This window comes from Bos javanicus, chromosome 5 (genome assembly GCF_032452875.1).
Source record: "Bos javanicus breed banteng chromosome 5, ARS-OSU_banteng_1.0, whole genome shotgun sequence".
In the NCBI taxonomy this organism is placed as follows: Eukaryota; Metazoa; Chordata; class Mammalia; order Artiodactyla; family Bovidae; genus Bos; species Bos javanicus.
Window position 1 is genome coordinate 112,506,645 of NC_083872.1, and position 15,565 is coordinate 112,522,209.

Below are 15,565 nucleotides of genomic sequence, written 5' to 3' on the forward strand. Positions count from 1 at the left end.
AAGTAGCAGTGGTCTCATAAGGTGAAGAGGAAGAGCTGGGCCATGAATGCTCTTGGCCTGGCTACGGTTTTCAGTCAGATCATTTGCATTTCAATTGGACATTTACATTATTCAGCTGTGCAGCTTCCAAATCTGTAATTTTTCAAAGAATATATAAAAAAGTAAGTCCACAAAATACCAACACTAAATGGACAACATTTAAATAAATTAATTGAGATACAAACTAAATAGATAAGCACACACACAAAAGGAAATAGATCTACTCTTTTCCCATCTCTTTAATAAAACTCTGATTAACTCAACAAATACTTTATTTATTCAGCAAATATTTATTGAGCTCCTACTACGTTAGGAATTGTTCTTACTGAAAATTTAGCAAGGGAGGGGGAATATATATATATAACAATATATATGTATATGAATATATATGTATATATAATAACTAAAGTGAAACTGAAAGTAGCTCAGTCGTATCCAACCCTTTGCGACTCCATGGACTATATAGTTCATGGAATTCTCTAAGCCGGAACACTGGAGTGGGTAGCCTTTCCCTTCTCCAGGGGATCTTCCCAACCCAGGGATTGAACCCAGGTCTCCCGGGTTGTGGGTGGATTCTTTACCAGCTGAGCCACAAGGGAAGCCCATATAATAACTAAACACAGCTATATAACTGCAACATATATTATCTTACATATGTAATATATACCTCATACGTATGAGGTATACATAAGATACTGCTCTGTATCTTACAGTGTTCTATTCCACTAAGAAGAAACAGACAGTAACTAAATATTCACAGTATCAGGTTAATGGCTTCCCAGCTCTTCTGAAACCTCAGGTGACAAGGATCCAAAGACTTCTAAAATCGGGCTCCTTAACTCTCCAACTTACTGCTCATGTTCCTATACTCACTTTACCCACTCACTAAATTGCAGAGCTCACTGTTCTAAACAAGGTCCTATATTCTCTCAATTCCCTCCATTGGGAAACCACCACCACTTATCTCCAAGTGCTACTAATTCTGCCAAGGTTCAGTTCAAGAGCCACTGCTTTCTATATGCAGATATCTCCCAGCCAAAAGGGACCCTCTTTCTCCTATGAACCCCAAAAGTATTAACGACTATGATGATACTGACTACACTGAGCTGTGCACTAAGATCTCTTTGTCACACCTGACTAAACGCTTTCACACTAAGAGTGGGCTTCATGGGTATGCAACCCTGTCTCGTGCTTGGTGTAAGGCTTCACTGTCAACCATCTTGGAGTGCTTAATCAATTGTGAACAGGAGTCCTGCATTTTCAGTTTACACTGGACCCTGGAAATTATGTAGCCAGTCCTGTTCATGTTAAACATCTCAGTCCAAAAAACAAAACAAACAAACAAAACCCCCAGAAAATAAGCAGGAAAGGTACTGTAATTTTCATTTTTAAAAAAAGAGATCTTAATGTCCATAAATTCCGGGTACAGGCTACTAAACAGGGATAACTGACCCTCTTCTCCTATTAAGAAGATGAAAACAAGCCAAGTTAGCTCAGAAATAAACTTTCCTGTATGTGGTCAGCTGAGCTTTACAACGGTGCCAATGGGGTAATGGACAGTGTAGTCACATCAGCAAATGGTGTTAAGGAAACTGGACATTCACACACGTAAGAATCAAGTTGAATCCTTACTGACGCCACACACAGAAAGTAACTCTAAACGGATTAAAGACTTAAAACTATATAACTCCTAGACGAAAATTAGGAAAAAAGCTTTCATGGCATTAAACTTAGCAATGATTTCTGGGACATGACACCTAAAGCACAGGCAAAAAAGGGAAAACAAGCGAATGGCATAACATCAAACTCAAAAACTTTTGAGCATCAAATGACATAACCAACAGAGTGAAAGGCAACCCACAGAATGGGAGAAAATATGTGTAAATCATATATCTGATAAGGGGCTAGTATTCAGAATATATAAAGAATACTTATAGCTCAACAGCAAAAAATCAAATAACTCAAAAAAAGGAGCAAAAGATTTGAACAGACATTTCTCCAAAGATGCTCAGCTTCAGATGAAAAGATGCTCAACATCACTATCATCAGAAAACTGCATATCAAAACCACAGTGAACTATTATTTCGCTCTCATTATGATGGGGAAAAAAAAAAAAAACGAAAATAACAAGTGTTGATGAGGATGTGGAGAAACTGGAACCAACTGCTGGCGGGATTATGAAACGGTGCAACCACTGTGGGAAATAGCACAGTAGTTCCTTTCAAAATTAAAAAAAGAATTGCCATATAATCCGGGAATCTCACTTCTTGGAACATATCCAGAAGAACTGAAAGCAGGGACTCAGATTCATACAACCCACGCTCACAGCAGCAACTATTCACAGTAATCAGGAGGTGGGAACAACCTCAGTGTCCATCAGTGGGTGAATGGATAAACAGAATGCAGTATATACATACAACAGAATACCATTCACCCTTATAAAACAAGGAAATCCTGTCACATCCTACAGCATCAATGAACCTTGAGTACACATTATTCCGAGTGAAATAAATCAGTCAAAAAAAGAGACAAATACTGTATGATTCCACTTACATGAGGCATTGAAAGTAGTCAAATTCATACAAACAGAAAGCAGAACTGGAGTTGCCAGGGGCTGGGGGGAGGGTGGAAAGGGGAATTGCTGTTTAATGGGTATAGAGCTTCTTATTTCGGAGAAGGCAATGGCACCCCACTCCAGTACTCTTGCCTGGAAAACCCCATGGATGGAGGAGCCTGGAAGGCGGCAGTCCATGGGGTCGCTGAGGGTTGGACACGACTGAGTGACTTCACTTTCACTTTTCACTTTCATGCATTGGAGAAGGAAATGGCAACCCACTCCAGTGTTCTTGCCTGGAGAATCCCAGGGACGGGGGAGCCTGGTGGGCTGCCGTCTATGGGGTCGCACAGAGTCAGACACGACTGAAGTGACTTAAGCAGCAGCAGCTTCTTATTTGTAAGATGAAAATGTTATAGAGATCTGTCTCACAATAATGTGAATAAACCTACTACTGAAATATACACTTAAAAAATATTAAGATGGTAAATTTTATGTTATGCATTTTTACTATACACACACACAGACTCAAGTTAGAAAACTAATTACATTCTTTGTAGTATTACTGTGTGTTAAAATAACCTCATATAGGGTATATGAATACAATATAAACAATAAAATATAAAAACACCTTATATTCAGAAAACTTAAAGTTACCTGCAACAAATCCAACTACCAGATCTTTTCCAGTAGTAGAATGTTGACCTTTGACCCAGACTGCTTTGAGGCTATTAAAAGTGTAGAAATATACAAAATTGGAGCAGCAGAGACTGGAGATAACTGGAAACCACCCTCGATATGGTGCCAGGCTAGGAGAAGAACACAATAAGCAAAGTAAAGATGTGGGACAGAAGCCTCTAGAAAAGAAAGTCCTAGAAAAGGCTGATCATCATTCACATATTCTCAAAGTTCATTCCTATATCAAAATAAACTCCAAACTGTACACATATCCTACCTTCTGAGGATGCCCAAGAAATCTTTTCTAGCATTAAAGATAACAGGAAACAACATACATTCAATGACTGATTTACTGATTCCTCCCCTTGATTTCCTTTAGAAATTACTATATAAAATTAGAGACAATTTCCTCATGACTGTTAGTTAATATAGCATCACTCACTTTATTACAAGGCAAGAACATTTAAAATTAAGTAAATACAGAACAGAAGTGATGGGGGCATCCAAAAAAAGTGACCGGGACATAAGGGCACGGGAACCAGACTGCAGGGGCTCACACTGGCCACAGCTGGGACAATGTGACCACCAAAATAACTAAGGAATCGACTGGAAACCATGGCATTTCTGAGTCTCTATAATACTAAATTAAGTATTTCCTCATAGACTGCTTACAGGTGCAAGAGAGGAAAAATAAAATTATTCAGTGGTTAACTCAAATCTAAGAAATTGTAATTAACCAGTAAAGGGCAAGTGGACAATATGTGACTCTAGATGGGACATCCCAAGAAGGACACAATTTCACCTACATGTTATTCTGCCCAAGAATGCATAGATTCATGCTAATCATGAAGAAACTTGAGGCAAACTTAAAATGAGAAACATTTTATTTAAGGAAAAATAACGGGAGAAGGTCCACACTCTGAAAATGTCAGTCATAGGGGTAAGGGGCTTGATGTACGGTATATAACTTACTAACGAATAATTCTGAAAAAAACTTGAGTGCGTTGTGTGTCTGTGTAGAAAAGGGAGGAGGATGGGGCGGGCGGAGAGGGAAGGAGAAAGCATGAGCAGAAATGGAAAAAACAAATAGGAAAGAAAATGTCAACAACGGGTCAATCTGGGTAAACTACATACTGGTATTCTTTGTATTAACACTATTTTAGCTTTGCAGCTTTTTGTAAATTTGAAATTATTTCCAAATTAAAAGCTTTTTAAAAGGTACACAGGTCTGAATGTATCTGATAGGATGAATCAAACAGCTATCACCTCCTTCAACTTACTGTACATAAAACAAAGCATAGGTTTCATGTGAAGTCTCTGTGACCAAGAATTATAATGGCCAACCACAGACCTTCAAGGAAGTGAAAATAACTATGTAGTTAAAAGTCAGGCAATTACAAATTCACAACACAACGAGGCTATGAGAAATGGATAGAGAGTGAGCAGAGACACGACAGACGCCCAGGAATCTCCCAGTGAGCTGCTCCATCTGACAAAGATGAACAAGACGGTAGTACTCACAGGCCTTCTTCTTTAATGATCTCCAGGAGCACCATGTGTGTTGTTTTGGACTTTCTTTTCTCATCAACTACAAGATAAAAGAGTTTAAAGATAAATCCTTTGAGAATTGTTATCTTCAGCACCAACAAATTTCACTGAGAGGCCATTGACCTCGCCTGAGCAATCTTTCAATCTCTGGGCTCCCTGGTTTGCCTCAGAATTCAATGATTCTCCTCTGTTCCCGTGGGCTAAATTCTCAACTGCTGATTCCCTGGGTTTTAACTGTTATCCATGAACCATAAAACATTTTAATTCAATACCTGATTTGTAAAGTAAAAGATGTAAAAGGAGAAATTTATTTTTTTATATTTCATAGGGCTCTTCTGTTTTTTTTTTTTTCAAAGTTATATATTCTCATTTTTATCTTAATATCTTATAAACTAGAGAGAAAATAAATTACCATTTCCCTTTTAGAGAAGAGGTTACAGACACAACACTGTGAAGGACACATGTGGTTGGCAGCAGAGCCAGGATTAAAATTCAAGCTTTCAAAATGTTAGCCTTGGGCTCTGTTTCCTAATCTAAAAAAAAAAAAAGGGTCTTAAAAGGAGAACTCTACTTTTCTTGGCATTCTCAATGAAAACAAAACCTACTTTAATTTCAAATTTCCTACCCATATCTGAACATTTTGAGAATCTAAAAATGGGAAAATGAATGAATTATGTAAGAAAATTGGTACCTGCATAGCTCATGAGATGACAAACTAGGGAACACTGTACAAGGCACCTGACGATAACCATCAAGATTACAAATACTCACACTTTGATCCGACAACCCCACTTCCGGGGATTTAGCCCCCAGAATTTACAGAAACAGAATGACATGTGAACAAGTCTATTGCACAAAAGAAGAGAAATAATCAAAGGATCTCTAACAGTGCAGGGGTACACAGGTTACGCTGCAGCCGTGCCATGGACCACTCTACAACCGCAAGAATCAAGAAGCCCCCAGGAACCTGATTTGGAAGGCATCCCAAAAATGCAAGATATGGAATAGTGTGAAAAGTATGCTTTTTGAGTAAGAAAGAGGAAATTGAGAATATATATCATTTGCTTCTTAGTCCATAAAGACTCTCAGGGCTACTTGAGAGACTAAGAAAAGATATTATCTATAGTGAAGCGAAAAGGAGGCAGACTAGAGTGAGATTTTTTCCACTGTACTATCTATCTTTTTATGTATTTTAGGTTTCAAGTCATGTAAAAGTACTACCTGCCCAAAATCTCTAAAATTAATTAAACAGTAGTCATGAAGGGTTTTAACACAGCAATTAGTTTATTCAAAGCTAATCTTACTCTTATCTCTTAATGTAAGTTTGGGCATAGGCTTATAATTTCAAGTTGAAAAATACTGAGGAAAAAACAAGTAGAATTTATAAATATAAAGTGAAATGAGTGGGGGGCGCCTAGAACTCCATGCCTAGAAGAGCAATGATAATGATGTGTGGGTCCATGTTTCCTATTCTCTGTTCTCTTTCCAGAAAATCTACTCCTAGTGAAGAAAAAAAAAAACAAAAAACCTCTACATTCTGCCTTTCAAAAGTCATACTGTTTATCAGAACAAACTGTAATGATTCAAAATGACTAATGCAAACCCACTCAGGTCTCTCAGATTAGAAAATGGCTGAGGCTATGACTCATTCACAAACACCTCTCTGTTAATTAGGAAATAGCAGTGATGACCAGTCTTTAAAGTCAGTGAAAATGGACAACAGCAGATACTAATGAAACAGAATATCCTTATGTTAATTTAGAATTTAGTAGAGAAATAAGTTTGCTTCCTGATATCAAATGAACAGGAATGTGATGACAATAAGATACTCACCTTGAAGTCGAAGTCGAGCTGTATCCAAGGGAAAAAATACTGTCATTGCTGTCATGCTTCCCTGAAAAGTTTGAAAAGCCTTTAGCCATTATGGTATCACAAAAATAATGAGCCACAACTTTTAAATGAACATAAGTTCGTTGCTATCAATGGGTCAAATCAAATTTTCAGAGAATGAATATACAGATTATTTTAATCTACTGGGATCATTATTGTTCAAACTTCTGTTAGTTACATACTTGAACAGATAGAAGAAATCTCTTTCTGATATTGAAAAAGAAAATGTAGTGGGTCCCTCGAGATGACAAATTTAGGGATTTACAACCTTGGACACATGTCAAAGACAGCAGGTAAATGGATTTTTAACCTTTTATTGGTCAGTTACTGCTCCTATGCTCTCCTCTGATAACCCAAGAAACCAAAAAATCTCGTAATCAGATACGTATTTCTATACTCTCTCCTTAATAATACATTCACCACAAAGTAAAAGAGGGTTAAGGATCATATTGTTCTTTAAAACAGCTCTGTCTGCTTGGTTTTAACGGAGAAGGCAATGGCACCCCACTCCAGTACTCTTGCCTGGAAAATCCCATGGATGGAGAAATCTGGTGGGCTGCAGTCCATGGGGTCGATAAGAGTCAGACACGACTGAGCGGCTTCACTTTCACTTTTCACTTTCATGCATTGGAGAAGGAAATGGCAACCCACTCCAGTGTTCTTGCCTGGAGAATCCCAGGGACGGGGGAGCCTGGTGGGCTGCCGTCTATGGGGTTGCACAGAGTCGGACATGACTGAAGCGACTTAGCAGCACCAGCAGCTTGGTTGTAAATAAAAGAGGGGAAATATCTTTGCTAAAACTTCTATAAATAATTCATCCAAGAGAATCCAATGACAAAAATTATCAGTGGGGAAAAATAAGAAGCCAACAACCAGTCTTTTCATTCATAAAGCCCCAAGACAGACAAAAACTAGAAGCATACAGTTAGGGATAAAATCATATGCATGAAATCCCCAGGTGGGTTTATGGTTATCAACCTAGATGCAGACCCCTCTGGTGTACATTCTTGGGCATAAGATCAAGTTGTAGGCTATTGATCTAATAACGGTAACACAGAATATTTTTATCATGACAACAATGCGAAACTAAGTCAACTTTAAAGATAAGAACAAAAATGTGCTAAGTCTCTTATCTATTTATAGATGAGCCTGTCTGACAAGGGAGAACACTGTGTTGTCCTGTTAGTTACTCTTAGAAACTCAGATTAAATGTTATTACCCCCAGCCATCAGGTCCTCTGTGTTCCCACAGCACTTGTTTATGAGCATTCAGGCTGCAGTGAAATCTCACTCTTCCACTCGATTGTGAGAACATCTATTTATCTCTGAATATCATTGATTCTTAAACGTTTATTAAATTCAATCTACTTTCAGCTATCTCTGATGCTGGGAGGGATTGGGGGCAGAAGGAGAAGGGGACGACACAGGATGAGATGGCTGGATGGCATCACCAACTCGATGGACATGAGTGTGGGTGAACTCCGGGAGTTGGTGATGGACAGGGAGGCCTGGCGTGCTGCAGTTCATGGGGTTGCAAAGAGTCGGACACGACTGAGCGACTGAACTGAACTCAGCTATTTATGCTATGTTGATGGCTCCCACATCAAATGATCTTTCCTAATAAGAACTAGATAATATTTAATGGTTTAAGTAACTCTGGATCTGTAAAGGTGTACAGTCTACAAATCTATTCTCCTGGCATCTCTGCTCACCTTACAGGCAATTTCCAAGAAAAATGGGGGCTGGAAAGCTGGTGAACACGTATCAGGGTTAGTTTACTTCCTATCATGCTGCAATAGTTCATCTATGCAGGCTATTGCGTAGACAGGGCAGCTCCAGACAGAAATGTCCTGCCTGGAAACTACTTCCTCAAACAATTGGATCACCTCCATCCTTCTTCCCTGTCAGCTTTAAGTAGACACCTGAGGTTTTCTAACTTAGAAGACCCTGCCCTGTGTGTGTGCTAAGTTGCTTCAGTCATGTCCAACTCTTTGCAACCCTATGGACTGTACCCCACCAGGCTCCTCTGTCCATGGGCTTCTCCAGGCAAGAATACTGAAGTGGGTTGCCATGGCCTCCTCCAATCTTGAAATCTTAAAGTACATCTTGTACCAAGATAAAGAGAACAGTCAGTCCAAAGAGCTCAAAGGTCTACTACCTCCTCAAGGACTAGCATAAAAAACTCAGATCTATAAAATTAAAAAACACTTAAAAAATATAATAGTACTGGAAAGACTGGATCCAGATGGTAAACTGAAAACCCATCACTGCCTCCTCTGCATTCCAATCACTAATACTGAGACAGAAGATTTAGAACATTAATATAAAAGTGCTTTGTAGAAAAACAAAAAGGAATCTAATTGGTGGATTTGAAATTAAAAGGATAACGGAGTAAGGCTGTTTTGAAAGAAGAAACCACAAACCAAAATGCACAGAAGGTAGACAGAGTAGGCAGAATCATAGCCCCCTGAAAGATTCTAACCCCCAGTTACCTGTGAACATGTTACATTACATGGCAAGTCACTTTGCCAATCAGCTGATCTTAAAACAGAGAGATTATTCTGGATTATCTGAGTGGGCCCAACAAAAGTCTTTAAAAGTAGAAGAGTAGGTGGGAGTGAGGCAAGAGGACTCAGCCCATTATTGCTGGCTTTAAGATGCACAAAGGATGCTTGCTTTGGCAGCACATATACTAAAATTGGAATTATACAGAGATTAGCATGGCCCCTGCGCAGGGATGGCACACAAATTTGTGAAGCATTCCATATTTTTTTTTTTTTAAGATGGACAAAGGGGCCACTAGCCAAGAAATGTGGGCAGCGTCTAGAAGCCAAAAAAGCAAAGAAATGGATTTTCTCCTCTGGCCTCCAGAAAGGAACACATTGACATTTTAATTTTAGCTCGTGGGCTGTGTATCTGATTTCTGACCTGCTTGTTTTACACCATTCGACCTGGTAGCCTGTGATTAATAACAAAAGTACAGCTGTATCCAGCTACAAATAAACTTAACATCTATGAGAAAGTATATTGCAAATGATAAAGGTAAATTGAGAACATAGCTATTCAGTACTTTGGGGACTTGCTGTATTTGTCTTCTCACCAAGCAAACACACAGATGACTGTTTTCATAATTCTATACATGAAAGTCTTATGTTAAGCTACAGTCTTATGACTTTTTCAGAAATTTGAATTAAATTCCGCTCTTCATAAATACTCAGTGTTGTTTTTTTCTCTAGGACTGTCTTCTCACTCACATAAAATGAGACACCACAAAATACTGAGACAATGACTACACCAGGTGCCAGAGAGGCATATACATCAATCTATTATCTGAGTCCCACAGAATTCCAACCTTCCGAGTGGGAGTTCTATTGTTGACAACAATTACAATTTAAAAGACTCTCTTTCCCAGAAACAACCTTCTTCTAACTCACCAAAACCAAACATTCTGAGTCACAATCTACCATCCCCTTCTGGCATTTAACCATTTGGTGCTGGGAAAACAATTTCTACACCACACTGGCACCTGGAGGTGGAAAAGTCCTTACAGGTCACCTGGCACTGCAGACCCTTTCCCTGCACACCAAGGAGCCTGGCCAGGGTTGAGAAGTTGTTGTTTAGTTGCTAAGTCATGTCTGACTCTTTTGCGACTCTATGGACTGTAGACAGCCAGGCTCCTCCGTCCATGGGATTCTCCAGGCAAAAATACTGGAGCAGGTTGCCATTTCCTTCTCCAGGGGATCTTCCTGACACAGGGATTGAACCCGTCTCCTGCACTGTGGGCAGATGCTTTACCACTGAGCCACAACGGGGATCAGAGCATCACTGAGAAGTCTGCTGAAAGCCAGTGGGGCAGAGGCAGCCAGAACCCAGGTCTCTTGAACTCCAGGTTCTACTGTTCACGGTTCTACCTCAGTTCTCAATCTTTTTTTCAATCAAGACATAAGCAACTTTGCATTTTTCTCTTCTACTTGTAAAAGTGTACACGTATACACAATACTAACACACACACACAATTGGGAAATTCTTAACAGGGATTATATAGGGAGAAGGATTAACAACTCCCTTGGGATGTATCTCTGTATAATTATTATTTTTAAACAATAAGCATGTGTTGGCTTTAGTTTTGAAATGAGAAGGAAATTAAAAAAAAAAAAAAAAGACACCAGAATACAAGAGAATAAGACAGTGTAGAGATTCTCAAAGCAATGGGCTGGGGATCCTTGAAAGTCCCCTAACCCTTTCCAGGGGTCTGCAGGATCAAAGCTGTTTTCATAAACTACAACTGCATAATTCCATTTTTTTGCCTTTTTTTAATTCTCATCTTCTCACAGTGTGTAGTGAAGCTTTCCAGAGGCTCTGTGATGTATAATATTGTAACAGACTGAATGCAGAAGCAGATAAAAGGATCCAGTTATCTTCTATTAAGTATTAGAGAGATTTGCAAAAATACAAAACAATGCCACTCTTACTAATGGGGGAAAAATACAGTTTTTAAAAATGCTATGTATGTTAACATGTAACAGGCTTAATATTTTTAGCAGATAAGTATCTTTATGATTTCCCAGCTTTAATTTCTAGAACAATAAATATTGAAAATTATTACCAAATAAGTAAAACCTCTTCAGAGTCTGCAATAATTCTTAAGAGTATAAAGAAATTATGAGACCAGATAGTCTTGAGAACTTCTGTTATAAACATGCCATTAAATATGAAAAATAGTACATTATTAATAAACTTAATTATTGAACATATCACTTCTAATATCCTTTTCAGCTGATGATATACCCGTGTTATGTAAGAAATTGAAAACATCACAAACTTTTGGGTTGGACACAACTTTTCCACAAAACTCTACAAAAGGCAAATAATTCTAGAAAAAATAATTATAGCCTATAATTAATACCTTAGGGGAATCATTTATCAGAGGCTTGGGTTTGGTGGTTGTTTTGTTTTTTTTTTAAGTAACAGAGACACTAGATGAGAAAAACATCTAATAGAATTCTGAAAGGAAAACCAAGTCAAGTCTGGAAGTGACCTGAACATCCTGGAAATTCAAAGGCTATTATCCTCAGAATACAGAGAGCATGACTAAGAAGGGAACAAAAGTCTGGGGTTAAGTAGACGTCAAGTCAAAGGCTTCTGCTGAGTATATTAAGGACTATTCTAGTGACCGACTGGACAGATGTGGGGAGAGGAAGTGGAATTTCAAGGACAACCCCCGGGTTTCTGGCTTAAAAAAAAAAACAAAACAGTGAGAGTGTAGTCATGAACTAAGATGGTAAATACTGCAGGAGGAGCAACTTCGGGAACAGCATATTGAGCTTGGCTTTTGCATTAAAAGTGAATGAAGTCACTCAGTCGTATCTGCCTCTTTGTGACCCCATGGACTGTAGCCTGCCAGGCTTCTCTGTCCATGGAATTTTCCTGGCAAGAATACTGCAGTGGGTTGCCATTTCCTTCTCCAAGGGATCTTCCCAACACAGGAATCGATGACAAGTTTCATGCCCTACAGGTAGACTCTTTACCATCTCAGCCACCAAGGAAGCCCAATCTTTCAGACCCAGGAATCGAACCAGGGTCTCCTCATTGCAGGCGCCTTTACCAGCTGAGCTACCATGGAAGCCTGACTTTTAAGTGCCTCAAAGACTTCTATATGAAGATATCCAGCAGGCAGCCAGATCCATCTGGAGTTCCTGAGACTCTGGGACAGAAATGTAGATTTGGAACTTACTGGAATAAAGCATCTTTCTTCACCTTTAAGACAATAATGATTGTACCATGGCTTGACAGATTTTTGTTAGGGGTGGGTGAAATCATTATTTTACCAATATGCAATCATATACTGTTTTATTTTCGTAATCAAATTTCCATTCTCAACAAATAACTGAAAACATACCACATGGAAGAACATTTTGTGTTTCTATTTTCTATTTTACTGATTCTTCTCTTTATTACCTCCCTTTTCCTTTGTGAACTTATATCCTTATCTAACATCTTGAGATGGATGCTCAGCTCATTGGTTTTAGGTCTTTCTTCTTTTCCAAACTTGATTTTAAAAGTTACTCCTTTCCATCTAGGTATTTTCGCTGTACCTGACAGCTTTCCTTTTCAACTCTGGTTTTTTCAGATATTCACAAAGTTGTACAACATTCACCACTAGCTAACTCCAGAACATTTTTAATCACCTTAAAAGAAAACCCATTCCCAGTAGCAGTCACTCTTTTTTTTTTTTTTTAAGCAGTCACTCTTCATTTTCTCTTCCTCTCGCACGCTGGCTACCACTAACCTATTTTCTGTCTCTCTTTTGCCTATTCTATACATTTCATGTAAATGGAACCAAATAACAAATGATTTTCTGACTGGCTTCTTTTGAGGTTCCTCCATGTTATAGAATCAGAACTTCATTCTCTATTGTGGTTGAAAAATATTCTATTATATGGATAAATCACCTTCTGCTTATCTTTTCATCAGTTGGTAATTTGGGTTATTTCCACTTTTTGGCTTTATGAATAATGCTGCTATGAACATTTGTATACAAAGTTTTACATGGATATGTCTTCAATTCTCTAGCAGTGGAATTGCTGGGTCATATGGTAATTATGTTTGACATTTTGAGGAACTAACAGTTTTCCACAGTGACAATACAATTTTATATTCCCAACAACAAAACATGAGGTTTCCAGTTTCTCCATACCCTTACAACACTTGTCATTATCTGTGCTTTTAATTATAGCCATCCTGCTGCTGCTGCTAAGTCACTTAGCCATGTCCGACTCTGTGCGACCCCATAGACAGCAGCCCACCAGGCTTCCCCGTCCCTGGGATTCTCCAGGCAAGGACACTGGAGTGGGTTGTCATTTCCTTCTCCGATGCATGAAAGTGAAAAGTGAAAGTGAAGTCGCTCAGTCGTGTCCGACTCTTAGCGACCCCATGGACTGCAGCCCACCAGGCTTGTCCGTCCATGGGATTTTCCAGGCAAGAGTACTAGAGTGGGTTGTATAGCCATCCTAGTGGATGTGAAATAGTATCTCATTGTGGTTTTGATTTGCATCTCTCTGATAACTTGCATTTCATGTATTTATTGGCTACTAGTATATCTTCACAAAAGAAATGTCTATTCAAATCCTTTGTGCATTTTTTTGAAGTTATTAATTTTTACTTATCGACTATGGTAGGTCTTTGTTGCTGCATAAGGGCTTTCTCTAGTGATGAGTCTGGGCTTCTCATTGGGGTGGCTTCTCTTGCTGCAGAGCAAGGACTCTAAGCACACAGGCTTAGTTGCTCCTCAGTTTGTGGGATCTTCCCGGGCCAGGGATCGAACCCGTGTCCCCTTCATTACAAGGCGTATTCTTTTTTTTTTTTTTTTTTTTACAAGGCGTATTCTTAACCACTGGACCACCAGGGAAGTCCCACTTGTGCATTTTTAAATTAGGCTATTTGCCTTTCTATTAATGAGCTGCAAACATTCTTTACATATTCTGGAGGCTAGGCACTTTATCAGATATAGCAAATCAGACTTGCAAATATGTTCTCCATTCTGTTGTTTTTTCTTTCTTAATAGTATTTGAAGCACAGTCTTAATTTAGATCAAGTCCAAATTATGTTTACTACTTGTGCTTTTGGTGTTATATCTAAGAAACCACTGCCTAATCCAAGGTCATGAAGATTTATGTCAATGTCTTCATCTAACAGTTTTGTAGTTTGAGTTCTTACATTTATGTCTGAGGATCATTTTGTGTTAATTTTCGTGTGGCGTGAAGCAGGGGTCCAGCTTCATTCTGTTGCATGTGGATGTGCCACTGTCCCTGCATAACTTATTAGAGAGACTGTTCTTTCCCCATTGATGTTCCTTGGTGTCCTTGCCAAAAGTCAACTAAACACAAATTTGGAGGTTTATTTTTTTGGATTCTCAGTGCTGCTCTGTTGATCTGCCTGTCTATCCTTATGCCAATACCAGTCTCTTGATTACTGTAGCTCTGTACTAAGTTTGAAATTAGGATTCTAAGAGTCCTCCAAATTTTTCTTCCCCAAGATTATTTTGGCTACTCTGGATCCCTTGAGTTTTCATATAAACTTTAGGATCATCTTGTCAATTTCTGCAAAAAAGCAAATTGGAATTTTGATATGGAGTATGCCAAATCTGGCAGATCCTCTTAGGAAGCACTGCCACCTTAAGAATAATGTTTTCCAACCCACTTATTCAGAGGATGTCTTCCCACTTAGGGATTTTTTTCAATGACTTGTTTTTAGCGTAGCTACAAGTTTTAGCATGCGCCACCAGAGCTATCAGTTGTTTGTGGTCAGGTATGGATGTGAGAGTTGGACTGTGAAGAAGGCTGAGCGCCGAAGAATTGATGCTTTTGAACTGTGGTGTTGGAGAAGACCCTTGAGAGTCCCTTGGACTGCAAGAAGATCCAACCAGTCCATTCTGAAGGAGATCAGCCCTGGGATTTCTTTGGAAGGAATGATGCTAAAGCCGAAACTCCAGTACTCTGGCCCCCTCATGCGAAGAGTTGACTCAGTGGAAAAGATTCTGATGCTGGGAGGAATTGGGGGCAGGAGGAGAAGGGGACGACAGAGGATGAGATGGCTGGATGGCATCACCAACTCGATGGACATGAGTCTCAGTGAACTCTGGGAATTGGTGATGGACAGGGAGGCCTGGCGTGCTGCAATTCATGGGGTCGCAGAGTCCGACATGACTGAGCGACTGATCTGACCTGATCTGATCTGCACTGAGTAATTTTAGGCAGTCTTTTTTGTGCGTGTATGGTTGCACCTCACAGCTTGTGGGATCTCAGTTCCTCAACCAGGGATTGAGCCTATTCCCTCCGCAGTGAAAGCACAGAGTCCT

At 39.2% G+C, this 15,565-nt stretch overlaps 1 protein-coding gene and 1 pseudogene across 1 annotated transcript in view; one reads left to right on the forward strand and one right to left on the reverse strand.

The window, feature by feature from the left end:
* Positions 1-15,565, reverse strand: part of SLC25A17 (solute carrier family 25 member 17) — a 42,896-nt gene that overhangs the window by 17,155 nt on the left and 10,176 nt on the right. Inside the window, exons 2-4 of the mRNA XM_061418625.1 lie at positions 6,653-6,713; positions 4,793-4,859; positions 3,251-3,402 (exon numbers count right to left, since the gene is read on the reverse strand). Coding sequence (XP_061274609.1) covers positions 3,251-3,402; positions 4,793-4,859; positions 6,653-6,713 — 280 coding nt within the window. The remainder of the gene's footprint in view (positions 1-3,250; positions 3,403-4,792; positions 4,860-6,652; positions 6,714-15,565) is intronic.
* LOC133249053 (U6 spliceosomal RNA) lies at positions 9,381-9,480 on the forward strand (annotated as a pseudogene).